The following is a 23,914-nucleotide window of genomic DNA, read 5'->3' as shown; positions in this document are numbered from 1 at the left end:
ACACACACAATTCATTAATTGAATCCCTTTAGCATTTCAAAAGAGGTTAAACCTGCACACCTGAAACACCAAAATCCTGCTATTCTACCTTAACATAAAATGTCCTATGAGATAACTAATGTTGATTTAAATTACTAGTTAGCTAGTCAAAATGATTCCACATAACAAACAGAGTAAACTTAACAGTCCTTCAGTAGAGCAGGACTAGAAATCATGGTCCTCACGTCGTTTGTCACGTTAGTTACTTGGCACTCCTCTATATGATCGTACCGAGATACTGGATGAATTGTGATCCCTCCTGTAGATCTGTGTCGTGTCAGTTTGTGTACAGAGAGAGAAATCACACAATGGAAAACAGGTGTTAACTAGAGAGGGATTGTGAAGCGTCTGGAATTGTGTTGAACTTTTTGTTTGCATTTACTAGTATGCTGCAATGAGACAATCAACCTCAAAACAACCAATGTGATTTTTATTTCTTAATTTATCTAGCAACTTTCCGAAAGGGCTGAATTGATTAAAGCTGTTATACGCTGTTGACGTTTTTATTTCCTCTCCCAAAATTTTGCGTAAAAACACTGAAATCAAACACTGCGTAGTCTGCACTATTCAGCTTATGTGCATGGCAGTGATTGCTTAGATTAAATTTAATACGTTCCTTTTTTGCCACTATTTTCTTCCTTTTTATTAACACAAGACGGAAAAGAAATGAACGTACAGATATTCACATGCCTGTAAAATAGGGCGCAATAAACACAGCACTTTTTCCCCATGTTTACTTGCTCGTCTAATTTCGTGCTTGCATCGGACACTTTTGGAAACCAGACTGAAAGAAATGTTAGAGCTGAGGCTAAAATCTGGATTAGCATGGAGAAATAAATTCATTAATCTCCCGTATTTAGACATCTGTGTAATTAAAATAGGCTGGAACTTTCCAATAAAGTATTAGTTTAGGCTATAAATCATATAGGATACATACACGTTAAAGATTAAAGTCGTGTTGGGGTCATGCTGCTCCAGCTTTAATGACTTGTATCCACTGGGGCTATTTCAGACTTTGCTCTCAGTTTAAAGGTAGAAACGAACTCTCAAACCTCTGCGGTTCGTGAAAGCTGCACTGATATGCGGAGGCAAAGAAAAAAAAATCACATTTGAGACTTTTTAATTGTTGTTGTTTTTTTCCCCCTCCGTACTATCACGTGGTGCGTTTTATTTTTCTGAATTTCAAAGTTTACGGACTTTTTGTAGAATTAGTATTTTCACAGCGTGTGTTCTTGCTCATATTGCACTTGCATTTATTCCTTCATATTCGACTGGAAATTTTAATGAAAAGTTCCTTCTTTAAACTGAACTAACAGCAGTTTATTAACCAGGAATGTTTAACAAAACCACCATGAGCCATGCTATTGCGGCAAATAAAACATATTAGCGTTCCTGTTGTCTTCAGCGAATGTGGCAATTAAAATGAGCCTCCAAGTGGTACTAAATAACTCATTGTTTATGCTACAAATATTCTTTCTCTCTCTTTCTCTATAAATAGTGGCAGAAATGCCTACTGTAATTATAAAACAAAATGAAACAAACATCCACAGAAATTGAGATAAGCATAATTTAATAGTAAAGGATTCATTAAAGAACAAAGTTTATCTCAAGTTTTAAGAATGATGTCTAAGTTCATTTACAGTCTTAGAAACTCTGATAATGCCACTCTCTTCTCCCTCAACAACAACACATCACAAACCTGATTACCTGAATTGTTAATACTAATACTAAAATTAATAATAACAATAATTATAAAACACACACTTTAAGACTTTTTAAGCTGTAAAGATTTGTTAGGCCTATGTTTCAAGTTAAACAGATGTCTCTAATTTTGACATTAAAAACAGTGGTTATTTGATATTTTAACAGTTTAACAGAGAAATGATACAGTCAAAACATACTATTAAACGCATGAAGGATATACACATGGAGAAACCCACAGAAAATAAAGTGAAACAGACAACGTACCTTTTCTTCTCTTTGGATAACTGAGTACAGTCACGGTTAGTGCTGTAATTTTGACAGAAATAACACTGTAAAACTTTCTAAGTCGGTGTAATTTAAAATAGTACATTTTTGGGATTTTAGGATAAGCACATAAAAGGGGGCGGATACAATGAACTGCGCGCTCACGTTCATACACTCATGCAGCTGTTCTCTGTTCCACACGCGCGCACACACTCAGTAAATGACTTGTAGTTATTATTACATAGATGCAATTTTTCATCTCCGTTAATTATATATATATATATATATATATATATATATATATATATATATATATATATATATATATATATATATATATATATATATATTTCAATTTAGATACCTGCATTTATAAGTGAATATTTGAGGAAGAGTTTTACCTGTTTAATAGCTCTGTTTGATAGTCATTAAACATTCTCATTACTCCAGTGTATTACTTTGTGCTTTTTTTTCCTTTTACAGACAGTATAACTTTGAATAAGTAAAATTACATTCGCGGTTCTCAAGAAACTTTTATGATATATATAATCAAAGTAGTTTCGCTTGTAGTCACATGCTTGTACACTGAGGCAATCAGTGAAATATGGCCATAAAAATAAACAATACAGTTCAGGATATTTTCCACGCGGTAATTTACAGCAAATCACATCAGTACAAGACAAATACATTCACCTCACTGAGACTTTACAACTGCCAAAAAGACAAAAATATTATCAAATTAAATTATAAGAATAATAACCAAATAAAGAGCAAAACATTCTTTGCATCAACTTGTTTGACTTACTTTAAGAAAATCTTTAAGAAAATGTTTTACATTTTTAAACAATTACGCGCTGTCATTACTCGTCTCTGGGTTATTATTAATAGTTGCAGCAATAATATAGGCTAACGTGTGGGTAATAAGAGAGAAACATTCGTCCACTAAAGTTGTATGTACCATTCGCCAATAGCAATTTGACAATGCATTGTTTCTTTTAGGATATAACATCGGAAAGCACCCCCGTTAAACACTCTAATCTTGCTTTATCGGTCGTTTGATGAAGAAGAGAAGCTGTCCGTAGTTAAAGCGACTCCGTGCGGCGTGTGTGTGTGTGTGTGTGTGTTTGTGTGTGTGTGTGTGTGTGTGTGTGTGTGTGTGTGTGTGTGTGTGTGCGTGTGTGTGACACTGATGGATGCGCCAATGGTTAGACGGACAGATGCTTGGGCGGATCTAACGGCATGCACACACGAGTGAGATCGGGCAAAAACATCCCGGATCCGTGAAAGACTGCTCTTCCCTTTCAATCTGCCCATGTGAGCTCGGCGCGCGGACAGTGAAGAGATTCTGGACATTCTAGTTTTATTGAACGCTACGACTCCCAGTTGCCCCCTTCCGAGGGCTCGATGCGCTTCTCTTTGCGGTCAGATGTGAGAGGAGACAGCACGATCGCGAGGCGAAGACGCGGAGTTTAGTGGAAGAGGCAGTGTCTGACAACTCACCCTCAGCTAGTAAACAGAGAGGACACAGTTCCCATCTCCCCCTCTCATCCAATACGGACAACTTCGCCCTTTCTCCACTACAAAGAGTTCACACTTTACGCTTGCAAAACCGAAAAAAGAAAAACCTCTCTCTTTATAACACTGATTTTTTTTGTTAGTAGTAGGTGCCATGATGATGGACATATCTGGAAAATGTTGATCTTACCGTCTTAAAAAGTCCATTCTGTGAAGAAAGTGTTTGATAAAGGATTTTCGGAAGTGACATTACTGGAGAGCGCGAGAGGAAGACGCGTCTGCTTCGCCAGTTGCTGTTTTTAAATAGCCTACCTGCTACGAGCCCCACAAAGAAGGCTAAAAAGTGCTATTAGCGGTCAAGAAAGTGTTTGGCAATAGCTCAGTGATCCATGCTCTCGCAGCAGCAGCAGCTGAGGCGCAGCCCGAGTCCATCCCCTCCTTCTGATGTGCGTTATTACAAGCAGGAATACCCAATCAAACACCTATCGCATCGATTCTCTCCGCGGATTCCCAACGCGCGCGGACAAAATAAGCAAACGAGGCAGCGCGCGGGCGACAAGTCCGTCCATCTCCTCCTTCAAGCTTTTTGTCTTTTCCCCGGTTTGTTTATTATAAAAGAGATGGACGTTTGAAAGGCGGTGGGCACTTGGAGTCTTTGGGATTTTCACAGAAAGCTATCGGCGACAGCTACGCGATTTTTTTGTTTTGTTTTATTTTTTGGCTTTTCAAATTGTATGCGATTACTCTGACCGGATTCCTCATGGATAACACGTTTATTCAAGCGACCGAGTAAGTAAAGCTTCGTTCTTTGCCTTCATGAACCATTAATAAAGGCGACTGTTGCCTGCCTTGCACGCGTTTTTACGCTTAAACGATATAACGTTACACACATTTAAGTGTCATCATTGCATTTCTACAGTGTTGTGTTTGTGAGCTGCTACTTTTACTATTAGAGTGCATTGGGGTTGGCTGCGGTAGGGAGAGAGATAGAGAGAGAGAGAGACATATGCCTACCCACATGACATGAGCTAGCTAACCCATTCGAGATGGAAGGAGTTAATATGACAGTGCTTGATGTTTGCCTCTGTTTGCCGACTTTGAGTGACGCGATCATTTCGTTTTCCTTTAAGCTTGCCTGTTGCAGCTTCCAGCGCGGAGTGAGTGAGAATCGCACTGAGGCACGAGCGGGTTTCCTCCCCACTGTAACGGCTCGACTCTCCGTCATATCCAAAAGACGCGCGGAGGGAAAGAGAAAGAGGAAAGAGAGAGGGGGAAAATCTCGCTTCGTCTTCATCCTCTTCAGATCTAGCCGTCTGATTTTGGGGTTTGAAAACTGCCGATACATGTCAGGCGTGTGAAAGCGCCCCAGGTGCCGTGTATCAGAGCAGAAGCGGAGCAGCTCTCGGGATCTCAGGGCTCCTGAAAAAAAAGAAAAAAAAAAAAAACCTGAAAGAGAAACATGCCGCGGAGGAAACAGCAAGCGCCCCGGCGCTCGGCAGGTACGGCTCTTATTCTTCTTCATTTGCTCTTCTTCACCTCTGTATTTTTAGTTTTTAGTTTTATTTTTTTGCGCTATTTTCATAGCAACGCTGAACGTGTGTGTGTGTGTGTGTGTGTGTGTGTGTGAGAGAGAGAGACAGAGAGAGAGAGAGAGAGAGAGAGAGAGAGAGAGAGAGAGTGTGTGTGTGTGTGTGTGTGAAGTGATCTGGAATTATCCAGTGCTCCTTTACTTAGCGAAATGATATGTATACGAAAAAAAAGTTTTTTTTTTTTTTTTTTTTTTTTTTTGGGGTTGTTGTTTTTTTATGTTGTTTTTTTTATGTTAGTGTAGAATATCACTTGAGGCCCATTTCTTTTTAAGGACAGTAGTCGACTGGCTGAATAAGAATAACAGTGTTTAACTTTATTCCTGTGACTATTTTACTCGCGCAGTTTTCGTTCTTCGGTCAGGTCCCATGCAGCTGAAGCTGAGCCGACTGTTAGTCTTTTGATTGTTCTCTCTTTCCTCGCAGGGCGTAGATATTGACTCCATGAATTAGAGATCTATAAAGAAGCGCAGGAAAAAAGGGCTTGGGTGTCAGCTGACTGTCACGACTCTCTTGGATGCTCGCCTTCGTTGTTTTTGGGCTTTTTGGTGCTAAAACATTTGCTCACAAAAAGCCAACTTTATTTTTAGTTATTATTATTATTATTATTATTTTATCCCTATTTTCCGTTTCTGGGAAAGACTCAAAGATTATTTTGTAGCCGACGCGCGAGGGGTCTAAGAAGAGCCTTTAATGGACAATTGCCATCTTTGATTTGACGGCTGATTGATCGCCTGTCATCCGGCTGCTCTTTGATCTATTCATTCCTGATAAACATCAATAAATCACTCGCCATGGCAACGCCACAACCCCGTGACGTCACGTCTGCTCTGACAACCGCCCATTAAAACATCTTTAATTGCCGCTTTTCTACTTTTTTTTTTTTTCCACATAGGCCGGGCACAAGGCCACATTTACTTCCGCTGCTCAAAGACCACTAACACGAGGAACATGAAAAACAGACCGCCTGAATGACGATAGGCGACATCTAAAACTCTTTTGCTTCTTCTTCTTTTTTTAAAGAACTGTCTAAAAATAACATACCTTGTGACATTTTGATTGTTAGCTGACAAATTTGTAACAAGGAAAAATTATGTAGTCAAAGTAACAAAAATAGAAATCTGTCAGCTTAACTGCTGCTAATGTCTTTTCAGGCCTACATTGTAGCCACTTTTTAACCAGTCACTGTTGTGATAAAAAAACTAGAATACATACATCTTGTGATTTTTGAATCCTTATCTAAACTTTGCTTGGAGACACAAGAAGTCTTTGTTTATTCATGGATGAATTACAGACTTTTAGTGTACGATAGACGGCTAAATATTTACCGCTTAAACTTTTTCAGGTGAATATCCTATCTAAATAAAAATAGGTAGACTATTGACAATCAGATTCAACAGCTGCATAAAGTTAAGTGTTTATGCATAAGTCATATAGAACAGATCCATACTGTTTGATTAACACTGATGCTCTTGCACGCATACGAATAACATTGGAGTATAATACACTCATGAACGGTCCGATAGAGGGCACACCTACAGTCCTACAAAAACACACACGCACACACATACACAAAACTAATAACCTAATCTGGAGACGGAAGAATGGTTTGCTCCATCAGTCTGACCCGTCAAAGCAACTTTGTTTCATATTTGATTTAATTGTCTCTCCTTTGACAGCCACATTCATCAATAGCTCTAATGGTCAATCAGAAGTTGGCAGAGTGAGTGCTCTCATTTTGTCCCCCCCCCCCCCCCCCAATACGATAGGCTTGTGCTTTACTTTATCAAAATGCTTTTGCCTAATGGACGCGCAGAGGTAGAGGGAAGGAGGGAGGAGGGGAACAAGGGTGACTGAGAGGCTTCTCATTTCAGAAGAGTGAGAGAGAGAAAAAAATCAGGCATTTATGCCTTTGATGAGCGGATGAAGACAAATACAAGAGCAGGCTAAGAGCCTTTTTTTTCTCTCTCTTTAGACAAGGCAACTTCCTGTGATTTTTTTTTCTTTTTTAACTCCCTCTCTCCTTTCTTCAAACCAGTGCCCCTCCTCTTCGTTTCTCTCTCTCTCTCTCTTCTTCTCACTCCATCCCACCCTCCCTCCCAGCAGCCCTCACAGCTGCAAGTTATAAGGTTGACGACTGCACTGTGGCATACAAAGAGTGATGACAAATTGATTGTGCCGTCGTGATGGAAAGAGCAAAGGAAAGATGGCAGATGATGGGCCTTGATTAGGAACTTTGGGAAATCCAGTCCCCTGTAACCTTGAGCTTTGCATGAGAAAATTTCGCCCTCCCTCACAATTTCTGTCTCTCTTTTTCTCGCTCCCTACCTCCCTCCTCCCACCAAGTCTGGAAGGCCCGCTCAGCCGTAGAAAAAGAAAAGTTGTTTTGCCAGCTTCATTAGTGTTCACCTAATTAGCTGTAAAGCTGATGGATTCCTGACAGGCCTAATGATTGGAGATGACAAGCTCCGCACACTGTCATCCAGCCCAATTAGGTTTGCAGCTAGTTTGATGTAATCAAGTTGATATTACACAGTCCTCCATGCCTTTAGTTGGTGCACTAACTCAATTTGCTGCTGCAGGTGACAAATGGGCCGGGGTACCTGGGTAATCATGTTGGCTGAAATAGAGTGCTTTTAATGGTCAAGAGACTAAGAGCAATAATAGCGGCGAGGTGACAAAACAGAATCAAAAGGCACAGAAAAATCGTGTTGTGAAAGGAACGGGGTGGAAGTGCGTCACGGGCTCATGCGCACCTTTGTCGTGATTTTTTATTTTTTTAGTAGTGGGGAAAACTGCCTGCTATCCATTTGTTCAGTCTACTCTGTCTATCTCTCTTTTTTAACAGACAGACACAGCACTCTCTGTCTAGCGAGGGTGATTCTCCCCCCGCAAAAAAAAAAAAAAAAAACACCCATTCAGACGCAGGCAATGCAGCGTACACACCGTGTTTTTGTTCACAGGCTTCAAAGCTTTTGCCAGACCAAACATATCAATTGTTTTGGGGAGTCGAAGAGAACATCAAACTCTTTTTTCCCCCCAGCCATCTCTTTGTCCGTCTCGTATTTTTAATATCAAAGTTAGCTACTAAAGCACACCGTTGATGGAAACATCCAAGTACCCACAATACCTAAACTTACAGTCTCCATGTTGACGGGTCGGTCCCAGCTCTTAGTTTGGTGAAATGTAATCTCTGTATGTGCGTTTGAACCGAGCGGATTTGATGTATGAAGACAAATGATGTTGATATCGGTCATTATGATAGCGTTCATAGCATGTTTAAAGTTAGTTTATCTCATCTGCGTTAGAATAAATGCTAACTCTCAGCATTGTTTAGAGCGGCTAAATATGATTTATAAAAATATTTGGGTTGTGACGAATGTAACGGAGGCTGCGCTGAGATGGATTGCAGTTGAGGAAAGGAGCTGATTTCTGTGATTTCGTCTGTGTTTGATTGATTGCAGACAGGGAGCAAAGATTAATCAAACTCAAAGCCTGTTCCGGCGAGGGTGTGGGATCATATGGGGAACACCGCATAATCATCACCCACACGTACGCTTATATGGAACATGTAGGGTTAGTTATTAGTATAGACGAAGTCTCAGAAAGTATATTATAATAGTTAGTTTTTTTTCTGTGTATGTGTAATGTCCTTTGACTTCATTGCAAATTAAGAGTCTTCCACTTTGGTTCAAGATTTTTTTCTTTCCCTGCTGCAATTTAATTACTTAAATTATAATGAAACATCATGGTGACTTGATTATGTTAATTATCCTTATTAAAACCTAGTCATGATAATCATATGCATTATTAAGAAAAACGAAAATTATGTCATGTACACCACTGTCCAGAATTACATTTTGCTTTTCAAATGAATTGATTTTTTTTTTTTAGTTTAATATATACAATTATTTAATTCACAAAAATATTAATCAAAAGTGTGCATACTAATGCAAATCCAGACGGATAGAAATTTAATCTAAATGTTATGCATGTAATAATCGTGAGAGTAAAATCTTCAAATATAACAGGAAATCTAATTAAATATCATCTGCAGCTCTTTTATAGGGATTTGAGTATTTCTGTATCAGTTTTCCTTATCTGACAGCATTATGGATGTAACATTTTGTTATAACTAGATGGTCATTTTAGTAGGAGAGGGAGAGGCTTTTTACTTTGCCGGTTGGATATATTGTTACACTGAAATTATGAGTTGTTGTAGTCGCAGATTTTTCCTTGCGTTTATTTACACAGTGGCTGGACAGAGGACAGCATTTGGCCCTGTGTAGGTGTCCCTTCAGCAGTGTGTGTGTGTGCGCGTGGATTATGGGGCCTGAGTCTTCGTCCTCCTCACATTGCTCTGGCCCAAACCCTGCGCTCCCAGGCAGCCAACTGACACTATGATTAGTTATGGCTGTCCTCCGCCTTTTTCAGTGCAAGAAGTGAGCAACAATGAGAAGGGTTAAGAGCAGAAGAGGCGGGGAAAAAGCACAGGAATGAAGAGAAAGAGAGAAAGAACGAAGGAAAGAAGGATGGGGGTTAAGGGAAAAAGCTGAATAACCTAACAGCCAAACAGAAGGAGAGAGATAGAGAGAGAGAGAGAGAGAGAGAGAGAAGGGAGGGAGGGCAGTTCTCCTCCCTGTGGATCCACACCAGGGTTGATGGTTGATAAACAGAATTTTTTTCCCGAATCTTCCGTCATGGCTCCCATTAGCTTGACAGCTGTCAATTAGGGCTCCCTTGGTCTCGCGGGCTGCAGTTTATTGCAGGCGGTTGATGCTGTCATTTCCCTCACAGTTTCGCCTTGAGCGTTATCAGGAGCGTTCACACAGTCAATAGCTGATGCATCAGCACTTATTTCTTAAATTGGCTCACAAGGCTGCATCCTTCCCTCATTTTTCCCCCTTTCTTACTATCTCTCTTTCTCTCCTTCTCTGTTTCTCTCTCACACTTCCTTTCTTTTCATCCCTTCTTTTCCAGAGATTGTTTGGTGAAGATCTGACGATGAATGGTGACTGCAGCAGGGTTAATGAGAGTGCAGGGCGATTCCATTCTTTGTGTGCGACTCGCTTTTTACACACACTTCAGCTAACAACTGTTTTGACAATCGATTTATCTGTTGATTTTTTTTTTTTTTTTTTTAATCATCGGTTGGTCAGATGTTCTGCATCTTGGCCACTGCTCTCATCCAGAAGTTATACTACATGCTGTGTGCAAAAACGGTTTGTAATATAAAGATTACAATATGAGTTTGATACCAGCAGGACAGTTGAAATAGCCAAAAATGCTGATCCTCAAAAAACTGTTAAAAAGGTAAACAAATTTTTTTTATTTTTTACTACTCTGGCCGTATTGACCATAATCAAAATATAGTGATGCTCTTTTTCCTGTAATTAAGTAATGTAAGGGACATTCATTATTTTTAGTAAATCAGTAAAAGTTACTGTTTATGTTAAAATCCCATTACATGCAATGTATTTAAGATTTAAGGCTTACTTAAATGCACTGTTTAAAAGTGCATTTTTTTTGATCAAGAGAATTTCCCTCCCTTTCTTTTTTGCTTAGAGTGATCTAAATGCAGACACATTTTAATTTTAATGCTGACAGTAATCGCTCGCCTGCTGTTAGTTCATATTGTTTTGCAAAATAGAAAATGCTTGCATTATAAGAATGTAATATAAAATAAAATATAAGTACAGTGTTATACATTACATTGTATTTTTGCTTTCTCATATGTGTTTTTAACAAATTTTACTAATTACTATGATTAGGTTCAAAGTTAGGTTGATGGAGGTTCTCCGTGCACAACGTGAATACCAAACTGGTAACTATTTTTTTAATCGATTATGATTATTTTATTAGTTAGAATTGTGCTATTTCAGCCCTATACTAAAACAGGCATATATTTTTCATACCTGATTTAATGGATTGTTTAAAATGCTGTAATTTGCACACAGTAATGTGAAGCTCTAAACACCGTTAAAATATGTGGTTTGAAATAACTGCGGAATTCACTGGACATTAAAAAAAATATAGATTAGCATCTATCATGACTTTAGTGTTTGTTAAATATGACACATTGTTTAAATTTGCTCCCTGGCTTATAGGTTTATGATGCATTTTCATTTTATTCTGGTTAAACATGAATCTATTTATCTTTTAAAGAATAAAACGAAAAAAGGGCATCATTCTAGTTTTGACTAGTCTGGGGTTTTTTCTCACTGTTGAGAAAGTCACACAAATTGAAAATAAATTAAGCGTTGTTAGTGACATTTAAACTAAACATTTTGAGTAGCTTATCTGCCATTTACACGTCAAAAAGTACAAGAAAAATAAACATGTCTAAATGTTTATGTTCCCCTTGGAGGTTTCTGTGTGTTTTGATTTGATGAAAAGTTTAAATCGTTTTAGTTCAGATGGTTGTGCGCTGTAGTTTGTTGATGATTTCCTCTGTTGTTGAGAGAATTGGAACTACATGCACCATGATAGTTGAACATGTTTTACAAAGCAGTTCCCACGGAGAGAATGTACCACCGCAAGTGTTGATCAGATCCTTATGCTCATCTAGCTGATTCTTGTTTATTTTACTGATCAACAATGAACACTGAATCCTGCCGATTATGCTGTGATACACCTCCCAGTCTACTTGTTGTTTCACGCTGGCGATTGGTCAAGATTCTCGGGAGCGCTGCATGATTTGCTGCTACCGTGGCCCACACCTCTTCCGTTGGGGGGGAATCTGGGAGGAGACAGGAAATGAAGAGGGTTTCTGGGATCTGTGTGTCTGGCTGTGGTAGACGGTTATTTTTACCCTGCGCGGTACTGTGAGGGATATTAGCTTAGCCTTGCACAAAGGTGGCACTGAGTATCACAGTACTAATGAATCATCCGGTCCGCGCTCTTTCCGTCTGCTCGAGTTGTCCCGCCTTCCTGCTCTGTCCCACTCTGTGCGATACTGTAGTTCTTTGTGTGTGTTTATCCGTGAGGCCGGTCCTCTTTGGCAGCTACACGCAACTGTGAGAGTTCCAGTGTAGTCCAGTGAAATATGGGTGGGTGGAAATAATCCCTGTCATGTCAAAGAGTGATGGGGACGTGCCGAGTGAGACAGAGAAAATCACACAGAGGGAGAGTTAGTTTGGGGGCAGGGACTAGACAGTAAAGATTTTGGCAGGGAGCTGGTTGTTGGTTTGGTTCAGAGTGTCACTTGAGTGTGTGTGTGTGTGTGTGTGTGTGTGTGTGTGTGTTTACGATTCCTCCACAGAAATGGCAGGGGTCTTGCCCCACTCATCTCAGCACCTCCTCCTCTTTCACTCGGAGCCTGAAAACTGACAGCCATCAGTCATGTGCCGCTTTTTTATCACAGTGTGTGTGTGTGATGTGCAGGCTGCGTTTTGATGGTGGTGCCGGTGATGAAAGGCAGAGCAGCAGAGAATAAGAGCGAGAGAGGGGCCCTAGTAATCAGGGCCAGCCTGAGCTCTGACATCCTTCTCCGGCCTGACAGGCCTCTTCCTCCTTCTCTCCTCACTACCCCGACTAGAGGAAAGAGAGAGGGGGCGGTCCTCAAACGCTCACAAACTCCTGCTCTCTCATGTCCTGATCAGTCTCAGATGCTGGGAATTATCCCTCCTCCCTCCACGTTGTGTTTTATTTAATTAGGGCAGAGGAAGACGAGGGGAACGCGCCGCACAGGGGTTGGGGATGTTGTTAACTCTGCCGGAGTCCCTGGTGCGTGTGTGTTTGTCCACATCTGCGTGACCTCGGTAGACGTATATGAGTGTTTACGTACGATGATGTGCATTTTCCTGTGTGCCGGCATTTCCTTCCTGTGCGTTCCCGCGTTTGAATGTGTTCGTACGCATCGCCTGCTTGAGTTAGTCGCTTCAGTTCTTGGCAGAGGCAGGCAGGTGTGAGGGGCAGAGCGAGGGAGGCAGGCTGATAGAGAGAGAGAGCGAGAGAGGAAGTCTGTTTTATTTTATACTGCGGGCCTGTTGCTAATTAATGTTTCTTGGTAGGATTCTGTCTGAGTTGAGTAATGTTTTTGATCTTTATGCCTGATAACTGCATACCTAATGAGATTTCAAAGCTTCTCGAGATGTGTGTGCGCTGCTCCCTGCAATTATTGACAGATGCCTTTTCTCCGCCATTGGGTTCGGCACCATAAATCCTCTGGCTGTAATGAGCTTGAGAAGTGCCACCCTGCCAGTGAGCTAATGAAAGAGAGAGAGAGAGAGAGAGAGAGGGTGGAGGGGGGATCACGCTTCCTTGACACATTTTTTTCTTTAAATGCACTCTGCAGATGTCAGGCCCCCACTGCCAGTGTGTTAAAAAAGAAAAGAGCATGAGATAGAGGAAGGAAAAAGAGAGGACAATTTTTACAGTAAAGGAGGGGTGAGTTGAAGCCTGCCTTTGAGGAGACACGAGAAGGGATGAGTAGGGAGTTTCGGTCGGTCGGTCGGCGAGCCGTTTCGGGTTTCGTTTCTGCGCTGAGGTCGTTTGTCTGCCGTATGTAGTTTTTATTTGAAATAGTAGTCGCGTTGTTGCCGAACTTGACTTTGATTGATACCCTTGCCCTCTCGCACTACTCGGAGCCAGGTTTTTTTAGGGCTTGTCTGTTTCTTTCTCATACATAGTTTTTTTTCCCCTTTCTTTCCTTCGTTGGCCTGTGTCCTGTTTTTTTTTTTTTTTTTTTTTTAAAGGACAGTATGAAAGAAAGAAAGTGAGATGGAGCAATAGACAAAAAAAAAAAGAAAAAAGAAAAGCCGGCCTGTTCTCTGACTCCCACACAGATACAACACTTCAGCCTTTTTGATGCCGTCCTGAACCCGGATAGCAGGACCAGAGAGAGTGAAAGAGAGCGAGAGAGAGAGGCGCTCCATGCCAAACAGTCGATTTCCCTAGCTCCTCAGCACGGTCATACATCATGGACCCACCCTTCTCTCCTGACAGAATGGCATGTGTCATTTATCAAACAGGCCCTTGCCAAGGAGCCCAGTGTTAGGGGCTGTCCCCCCCTCAGAGAATTGCCACTGCCTCCACGCCACCGAGGGGTCTGCACAGCCAGGGGAGGGGACGGCGGATGAGGGGGAGACACAGCTTTAGTAGGTCCGCTAACAATGCCACTCAAATCTTTCCCCAGAATTCCTCTATTTTTATGTTTGCACATTTTCTTTTCTTTTTATTTAATGCCGTACTTACATAAGTTTGTGTTTATTTTTGAGGTCTAGGGAAGTTGTGGGCTTTATAAGTTAGCATACATGCATCCGACTCGTGAAGACCACATCCGTGCGCACGTCTGGCTGTCAGGTATCAGTCAGAACCCAAATCCGCCATCCCCTACCCTCCCTCTTCCCTCCTCCTGTCCCTCCTTCTGCCTCTCCAGGGGCCTGCACGAGTGAATCGGAGCTCTTTCGCTTTCCCATGATTCAAAGGAGCATTACTGAAGATGGATGCTCCTTAAAAAAAGAAATTGATGATGGATACGAGGCTGGCCATGTCATTCATCATTTTGAATATTATTTAGACTGGCCGTGTAAAGCTGTAACCTGAGCAGGGCTCAGAGAGAGAGAGAGGGAACAAGACAGAGCTCGGAGCAGGACGTGGGCTTCCTCTGATGGATGGGCTGAGCTCTTGCACTGTTCGTTACCAGATACCAGAGGAGCCGCACTCCTTTGCTCACTCATTCACCCACTCGCTACTCGTTTTTTTTGTGCCTGAAAGGGCAAAAATAAAACAAGGGGTGGCGGCGCTTGAAAACAAAACTCAAAGTGTTTTTGTTTGTCATCACCCGGCCCTGTAACCTGGGTAACCCTGACTTTTTTTTCCGTTTTTGTTTTCCTCCCCCCGCGCTGACAACGTTTTTCATCGAGGTCGTAAAGTTTTGTCGACAGCCCCTCAGGAACGAGGTGACCATTGTCGTCATGGACGCGAAAAGAGCGGGAACAGCTGGGCTTCATTAGCAGGAAATGAATCCGACCTTTACCGAAAGCAGAAAAAGCAATGCATATCTGAGTGCTCGAATCGCACGTGATCCTCCCGTGTTAATGAAAACATTTCTGTCATGTTTTCCTCTGTCCCTTTTATGACCGTAAGATGAGATCTGTCCGAATTGTATTTTCACAGTATCTATAAGCATCTGATAATTCGGTTAACGGCGCTCTCGCTGTGTGCCTGCAGTTCATGGGCTGGTCAGATTTCTGTCATCTCTGGCGGTGGCAGCTGATTGCTCAACAATGCTTGATATATTTGTTCATTGTTGCGGTAGGGGACTGCACGACCATTGACGTGAGATGCGTCGTGGTTTTGGCCGCATTGAAATGGGTTTGATGAATTATTTTGCTTTGAGGGCTCATTGCTGGACATGGTGGGTGTACTTGGATTCATTGTTCTTGAATTTTCCAGCACCTAGAATGTGTCTCAACTCATGACAGGCCCCACCCTATGACGAACTCCTCCAGCGTTTGGGTTTCAGCGATCTGCATTTATAAAGCCCTATGGGCTTCATCTGCCCCTGCAAACCCCACTTTTGAGCTGCACCCTTCTAAGAGAGGTTGAAAGCTTGGGTCAAACTCTTAAGAGAGCTTCAAACCCATTCCAGCGAGAGAGAGAGAGAGAGAGAGAGAGAGAGAGAGAGAGAGAGAGAGAGAGAGAGAGAGCGCATGCGAAAAACATAGGGGCGTTAAGGAAAGCAAGAACAGGATGGAGAGAATAGGTTGTTTTGTTTTTGTATGCTCTATTTCTTCCCCTTCCTAGTACCCCTCTCTCCCTCCCTCTCCCTCTCTCTCTTTCTCTTTTTCCAGTTTTATAGCAGGAGACATGATTTATTGTGGCCATCCATCTCTGGGTCTCATCCATCACCTCCTGGTTGCTAGGCAATCATGGCAGCAGCTGTTTGCTTTGACTCAGACAGAGGCACTGTCAATCAAGACGGGCAGGTGAAAAGCATTAGAAACACGCTATTGTCAGACGGAATAATTAATCAAAGGCAAGAAAGATAATTAAAAAGATATGACCCTTGCTAGCACTTGCTCAGGGTTGCCTGAGAAGAGAGTGAAGAGGGAAAAAACGAGGAAAAGAGAGGAAGAGAGTGGAGCAGGAGGAAAGCACTGGCGTGTGGCATGTCCTCTCTCTCTCTCTCTCTTTAACTCAGTCTCACTCACTCGACACAGTAAGGGAGTGGAGCAGAGGAAGATAAAGCTTACTCTCTCTCCGTCACTAGACCAGGTTGTAATTAATTAAAAAGAGATCGGAGGAGAAAGAGTAAGGGGAGAGAAATAATAAAAGGACTGGAGGAGGAGATGAGAGTGAGTGAGGGGGGAGGGAGAGAGAGAGAGAGAGAGAAACCACATGAAAGGGTTGAGTACCTCGCTCTGATACGAGCAAATGCTACAAACGCGTACTTAAAAGTGTTCCTCTTCAAATCCATGTCGCTCGCTCTCCTGTGTGCCTCTGAGTGTGTGTGTATGCGCTGCGACTTTCCCACAAAGCCTCAGGCCTACACGGTGTGCCTTCTTTAACTCTAGCTTAAGATGTCTCTGTTGAAATGCGCGTGCACGCACACACACTTGTAGTCAGCTAATGTTATTCAGATACAGCGAGAGACAGACAGCCCTGCAGTTCAGAATAATGAGTGACCGCGTGTTGGAAACCTCAGGACAGCTTTATCGACACCTACGCAGGGTCAGTCACTCGTATAATGCAGAAAGTTTGGGTCAATGACATCTATCTATCTGTGTGTCTGTCTGTCTGTCTATCATTTTTTATTTATTTAAAGAAAATCATATTTGTATGGACACACATTTTAGAGTCCAATTATTGCTATTAACAAAGCATTAACTATGAATTTTGCCTCAATAAACTGCTTATTAACAGTTAATAAGGTAGACTAGATGGAGAATATGGTCATGCAGAATATGTGCTTTATAAGTGCTAATAAACAGCCAATATGTTAATAATAGGCATGCTAATAAGCAACTAGTTAAAAGTGAGAATTGGTCCCATATTAATGATGTGAATGCTCACATGTAATTAAGATGTATGTAAAATGTTATCTTTTTTTCTTAATTAGAGGTTACACCATGACATTTTTAAATTAAACATTAAATTTAAAGTTATTTTTCTTTCTTTAAAAAAAAAGTTGTAGTTTTTTTCACCATTTTTCTCTTTCTTTATCACTCTTTCACTATGTCATAGACCTTTTTGTCTAATTTTCAAATCATGAATTTGCGTTTTATTACTGTCACAATATTGTGTGTACATGTCTGTTTGTGTGGTGTAAGCCGGTATAATGTAGAGGCAGACGGTCAATTATACAGTTTAGCTGTCATTATCCAAAAATATCTGACCACAGAATGCCTGCATTGAACGATCTGAATCAAGTATTCTAGAGAGCCATGTAATAATTTGCAGTGACATGGTGTGTGGAGTGTTTGTGCCTGTGTCTCTGTTCACTTGGTTAGACAGCAGTGTCTCCTGCACCTACATGTCTCTGAGGTAATGTGAGGTCATGTTGCCTCTAGCAGCAGCTCTCCCATGGGCCTGTCTTTTTGTCTCTGTCTGTCTCTCTCTCTCGCTGGCTTTCTCCATCATTTCACTTTACGTACATAGATAAGACCCAGAACAATGTGCTCACCTCCTAAACCAAAGCGTTCTTCCAAATGTTACATTCATATCAAAGTTTATGGTAAATTTCAGAATTCACACAGCAATTGTCCTGCATACTATTTCAGTGTTTTGGCTCAGAATGGTAATAAAGATTTTTAACAAATGTAAAAAAGAGGTGCTCTTCCAACAGAAGAGGAGGTGCAACCAAAAATCAAAAAAACATATGAGCTGAACAAAGGTGCAACACTCACTCTTCAAAGTAAAGCTTGAACTTTGAAGAGTGAATAAAGGTTTGTAAAACATTAATATGACACTTTTCCCACATGCTATATGAAACATTAGGGAGCATCTGTGCTGTGTGTTGTAAGTAGTGTTTGGTTAGTCATTATCAGATAAAAGAGTCGCTCTAATCTTCTGACACAGGTGCAGACTGAAAGTCCAGTCAAAACAGTGTAAAACGCATTCATAGACGTCACACTGACATGGTTTGCCCTTTGTGTAAATGGAGAAAAATAGCTTTGCTGCGCCGGCTCGTACCACAAATATGCCTCAGATAGACACGACTACTCTCACACATCCTCAACATACCTTTCTGATAAAATTATAGAGATGGAAATGTCAAGGCTCTTAACTCAGTGTCTGTGAGAGTGTTAGAGTTGTTTTTTTCACAGGATGGTTGCTAAAAAAGGTGTTGTTCAGGCTATACCTGATTGGCGTTTGATATGTTTGACATGAAACTATTAGTCTGCAGATTAATATAATGAGCCTTGCTTTCGGTATTATGAAAATTTGTCAGCTGCTAGATATTTTGTTGTATCATTTATACTGTGGTGTGTTATATGTGTGTCACTTTTAGTAGACATCTCACATTATTAATAAGAAGAAACAGACCTGGATATGTCCCCCCAAAAAATTAAATGAATAAGAATTGAAGGCATGTGACACAAAACAGGGTTTATTCGAAACAGTACAGAATTGATGACTTTTGTTTTCAACTTTTCAACAAGTGTTGCACAATGCAGAGTTGTTTTTTCACTGGTGTGAGACGTATCGTTCATCGGTTATGTTATGTTTGGATTCATCATAAAAGAGAAAATAATAAATTATTTTAAGCACCCTTCGGTAAAGTATTGGATACAACTCATTATCCAAAAATAGCCATTAAAATAAACCATTTTTTTTTTTTTTTCTGATTTCCTGTAAAAATTACTATATTGTGGTATATAACATTGTGATATAAAATTACTCATTCCAAAATAAAATATAAGCCCCTACTTTGAATGCTAGTTTATGTTAGGGCACTTCAGAATGTTTCAAATGTTTTCCTAGCATCCCCGCTCTGCTCTCAGAACATAATCAATCGCAAGTTCAGTCACTGGCGCTCAGTAAATGTGTAGCTAAATGGCTTATCAGCGTAATCTCTCTTCGCAGTTGCACTTGTGTCAAACATGGGTTTAAGTGATTTATTGAGTCGCTGTGAGGTTATATATTGACCTGGTCCTGGGTCAGTCCCTGTAGCTGCTAGTTATGCACTGAAGTCAAACATTACACTAACTCTCGCGACTGATTGCCGATGCAAATTTTGTCCGCTCCAATACAGAGACCTAATTTGATGGGGGCCCGTAAATGTAAAAAAAAAAAAGAAAAGAAAAGAGGCTCTGAAACCAAATGGTTAAAATGGCCCCAGTGTGGTTAGCCATGTACATCTGGATTGTTAATATAATCTTTCCTCAAAAAAAATGGCTTCGGGGCTGCTTTGGTTCTTTTAGTCTTACTGACTTGCATACATTTAGATTTGGCCTTGAAGTCCCTTGCAATCACATCTGTGAACTACAGATGAAAAAAAAAAAAAACTAATACTAAAATATAATACTTCTTTTTAAATTGTTCTAAAATGATGTTTAGAAAGTAGGAACATCTGTTTTATTATTAGTAGTAGCATTAAACTACTTTGTTGCATGCATTGATGCATATTTTATGTAGCTATTTTGAATTTCTAATTGAATTTATTCTTGAATTTTAAGACGTTTTCATTCTTGCTGTTCCTTAACATATTTCTTATATTTTCATTTAAGAAAAAAATGAAGAAACTAACGAGTGCAATTCACTCCTCCCCCTCTCCTGCGGCTGTCTGTGGCGCTTTTTGATGACACGGTCCACATCACGTCTGCTGTGCTCTTGAGAGGATGTCCCTCTCCCGGCTGATAAGGCCCCCACTGTTTATGAATTCCTCTGGCTCGATCCAGTCACCCAACCCTGGAATTCAGTGGGGGGAAAGTGTGTGTGCCAGAGTACTTCTCTGTGCACCCAGCTGTGCGTATAAAACCACAAATGTTATGACGCTGACGATCTTTACCGTAGCGCGTTAAGTACACATATGCATGTCTGAGCAGGAGGTATTTCACTGTGTGTGTGTGTGTGTGTGTATGAGTGGATGTGAAACGAAGGTTTGAATGACTCAAATTAATTTTTGGCTATGTAATTGAATTGCATACATGCTGCACATGAGTGTAGCAGTTGGGTAAGAGATCTGGACGTACAGCTGTCCAGCTCCCAGCAACCATTACAAATCACTCTTTCACCATAATAACACATACACTGCTTTATTCCTATATATAAAAAAGCATATATATATATATATATATATATATATATATATATATATATATATATATATATATATATATATATATATATATATATATATATAAAATACTGAATCCAAATGTGTACTCTATAAAATATAGTAATATTAATGCACACAGCCTAATATAGCCTATATATATATACACACACACATAATATATATATATATATATATATATATATATATACACACACACACACACACACACACACATTTATATTAGGCTATGTGTGCACTAATATTACTATATTTTATATCAGTATTAAAGCTACACTCAGTTTTTCACTATTCCTCTGTTAGTAGTGTTTCTATTGTAGGCTGAGGGGGAAAACAATCTGTTATACCTCTGGCTATGTTTTGTGTTTGTGTGTGTGTTTGGAGTGTTGGGGACTGCTGTGGCTGTGTGTTTGCTTATCTCTCCATCGTGACACAGGGAACTGCGCTACATTAATACCTGCGATAGGGACTGTCTGCCTCGCACCTCTCTACAATGCAGATAAGCTTCAGCTCTGGAGGATTATCAACAGAGCCCGTGCTCACACACATATACACACATACACACATGCTTTATTTATTGTTTGGAGGTGCTGCAAGAAAAGAGAGAGTGTAGAAGTGGTAGTGAAAAAAAAACACGAGACTAGGGAGAAGATGGTATCAAGCAAAAATTGGCAAACTTTCGAGTCTTTTTTTTTTTTATCTTCCCTGATACACACACATACTCACACAAAGATTTGTTCAGGAAGAAGGGAGTGTTCATGCTGTCTGTCTTTGTCTCACAGGTTTTTTATTCCACTGGAGTGAAGGGTGGTGACGTGTTTTGAAAGTTTTCTTGATAATGAAATATTATGTGATACTGACCACTGGATTTATTATGACAAAATTTAAAATGAAATAAATACAATTAATCCGAACATCAAAGAATAAGTGGTTTGCACACGTTCTGACATATCAAGCTGTGACGTTCATATGCAGGCGACTCCTGTTCCAATCCGGCATGTCATATCCTGATCCTGCACTTCCTGTCCTCCCTCTGCAGTCGTATATGTACTCAGCAGCTAAATTAAAATGAATAAAAATGACTAAAACCCTCTTAATCTTTAAAACTGGCCTTGAGCTAAGCAGTCTCAATTCTCATTGTTTTTTTGAGTAAGTTCGGCTTCCAAAGCAGGTGTTTCAGAACATCTGTGACATTTAGAGTTTCTCATTTTCTCGGTAAGTGAGGAAGGCGGTGTGTGTATTGTTTGTGCTTCATATTATTGAGGAGACCACGGCCATACATGTGCAGCATTCACAGAATTTATGATTGTTTTTTATAAGGCGAAACTGGTTCTTTGTAGCGTGCAGCAGCGTCTATGCTGCAGGTTATTGCAGGAACTCTGGTTTTTGTTAGTAGCCGTGAGTTGTGTGCAGAGTGTGTGTGTGTTTGTGTGTGCGGTATTGATTGTATTGTGGTGTTATTGTGAGGTTCATGGCCATGGCGCAGTTCTCCGAGCTCCCCTGTGGAGTTCCATCCTGCAAACACAATGCTAGGTGGTAACTCTTCCTCATCCTTACTGCATTCACAACAGACACACTGATTAGCTTGTGTGTGTGCGTGTGTGTGTGTGTATGTGTATGTGTGTCTATTTGTGCACACTTTTTATCCACAGTGTGATTAATTTACAAAACATTCACATCAAGAACACACAAAGGAAAAGATGCAATATTTCACACACACACACACACACACACACACACACACACACACACACACACACACATGGAAGCAAACATTTACTCTTACACACACACACTTACTCGCACAGACTTTAATTGGGTATGGAGAGGTTAATGATCTTCCCGAGCATAAGCCCTGAGGGTGTGTGTGTGTGTGTGTGTGTGTGTGTGTTTAAATGGCAGTTTAAAAGAGCTTGTACATCTAAACATCTAAATACAAGCCTTTAGTTCTTTGAGCTTTGACACACGATTCTCAAACACACACACACACACAAAGGGGGTGGTTTTAACGCTCTGAGTTTCAGGGATCACTCTTTGGCCTGTTTCATTTATGTTCGTTTGTCGTTGTGTGATAATGAGATAATTAAATGTGGCATCCCTCTTCCTGCTATATTTCACTCCCCCCCCGCCTTTTTGGAGCCGTGGAACAGGCCAGGCCTTTGAAATGGATACTCTATCAGTTCCCAGCCCAGATCAGTGGCCCTGCGGCCCCTAGGACTCAAAGGGGAGGGGAGGAGAGGGCCCTGCGGCACTCGACCAATCAGAGTGCGGCTCCCACTAAGAGGTGTTGATGGCTATGGAGCACTAGCTATCCATCATTCACTGTGATTTTAGGAATAACTTGTCTGTAATGCAATATCAAAGTAAACGAATGCCCTTTTAGAACGAATGCCATTTTAAAAGTTCTAGAGTTGCATTTTAATTTCAGTCGTGCAATAAATCATAGAAAGACAAACAGAATAATCAAAGTTGTATTCCAAATAAGGTTTTTGAAATATCAAATTAAGCAGAAAATATGCAAGATGCAATATGACACTGAGGGAAACAAACCTCGTTCGGATGGCCCGAAAGAATTCTGAAAATTGATTGATATGCAGCACCTTGGATTCTCGTCACTTAAATAGAAACCAGACCTTGTTGCAATTTTAAACTATTTTAAGTAATAACAACAATGATAATTATTATATTTTACTATAGGTACTATAAATTAATGTAACACATGGTTCTGAATCAGCTAGATATTTTATTATTGAATATATCTATACAATATTTTCCCCCTCATTGATTTAAAAGTAAAATCCACAGAGAGGAATTTCATAATTATTTATTAATGAAAAGCAATAATCAGCTGATTTAAATGCAATCATAGTGCAATGACTTTATTATAAGAAATTATTGTATTACCCTTTAAAAGCATGCGATGCCTTTCTGCTTTGAGGAAAAATATTCATAATTATACTTCCTCTAGAACAGGATGAAACTGATAAAACCTTCTTATTTAGTTTGATGATTTAGATATCACTATTTAAAATAACATTCTGTATTTTGTTGTGCATGTTTATCTGTGTGTGTGTGTGTGTGTGTGTGTGTGTGTTATGCAGCAGCCCAACTGTCTGGATTGGTGGTGTCTTAATTGCACATCCTGTTTACATCCTATTGTGTTTCATTTCGGCACGTAGCACACAAGTGAGTTTCCTCTGCCCTGCACTTTCATCTATACGTGTATAATATAGATTTTCTGTAGATCTGTACATATATAGAATTGCCACAAATATAAGAGAGAGAAGGGCAGGAGATAAAGATAGCGAAATAATGGCTCTGTAGCATCACAGTGACCTGGCGTAGCTGGACGACATTTTTAAACGTCTCAAAGCAAAGGTCCGCAGCAGTGCTGGGGCAGCTATAACGAGAGCCGTTCTCTCGTTAACAGTGGAAGCCTGTAAAGAGAGCGAACAGGGTCCTCTGCCCTGGGCCCCAGTTTTATGAGCTAAGAGAATGTACTGCCAGAGCTGCGTCTGCTTATCTGGACAAAAAGAAGCCAGTTTCAAGCCTCGCTTTCACA

At 40.5% G+C, this 23,914-nt stretch overlaps 1 protein-coding gene across 1 annotated transcript in view; it reads left to right on the top strand.

Annotated features, from left to right (window-relative positions):
* The first annotated feature begins 3,186 nt into the window (after positions 1 to 3,186).
* tshz3b (teashirt zinc finger homeobox 3b) overlaps positions 3,187 to 23,914 on the top strand; it is a 40,411-nt gene continuing 19,683 nt past the window's right edge. Inside the window, exons 1-2 of the mRNA XM_042728150.1 lie at positions 3,187 to 4,311; positions 4,653 to 5,021. Coding sequence (XP_042584084.1) covers positions 4,982 to 5,021 — 40 coding nt within the window. The 5' untranslated portion in view covers positions 3,187 to 4,311; positions 4,653 to 4,981. The remainder of the gene's footprint in view (positions 4,312 to 4,652; positions 5,022 to 23,914) is intronic.

Source organism: Cyprinus carpio, chromosome B7 (assembly GCF_018340385.1).
Source record: "Cyprinus carpio isolate SPL01 chromosome B7, ASM1834038v1, whole genome shotgun sequence".
In the NCBI taxonomy this organism is placed as follows: domain Eukaryota; kingdom Metazoa; phylum Chordata; class Actinopteri; order Cypriniformes; family Cyprinidae; genus Cyprinus; species Cyprinus carpio.
Note: the sequence above shows the minus strand (reverse complement) of the source record. Positions and strands in the feature narration are given on the sequence as shown.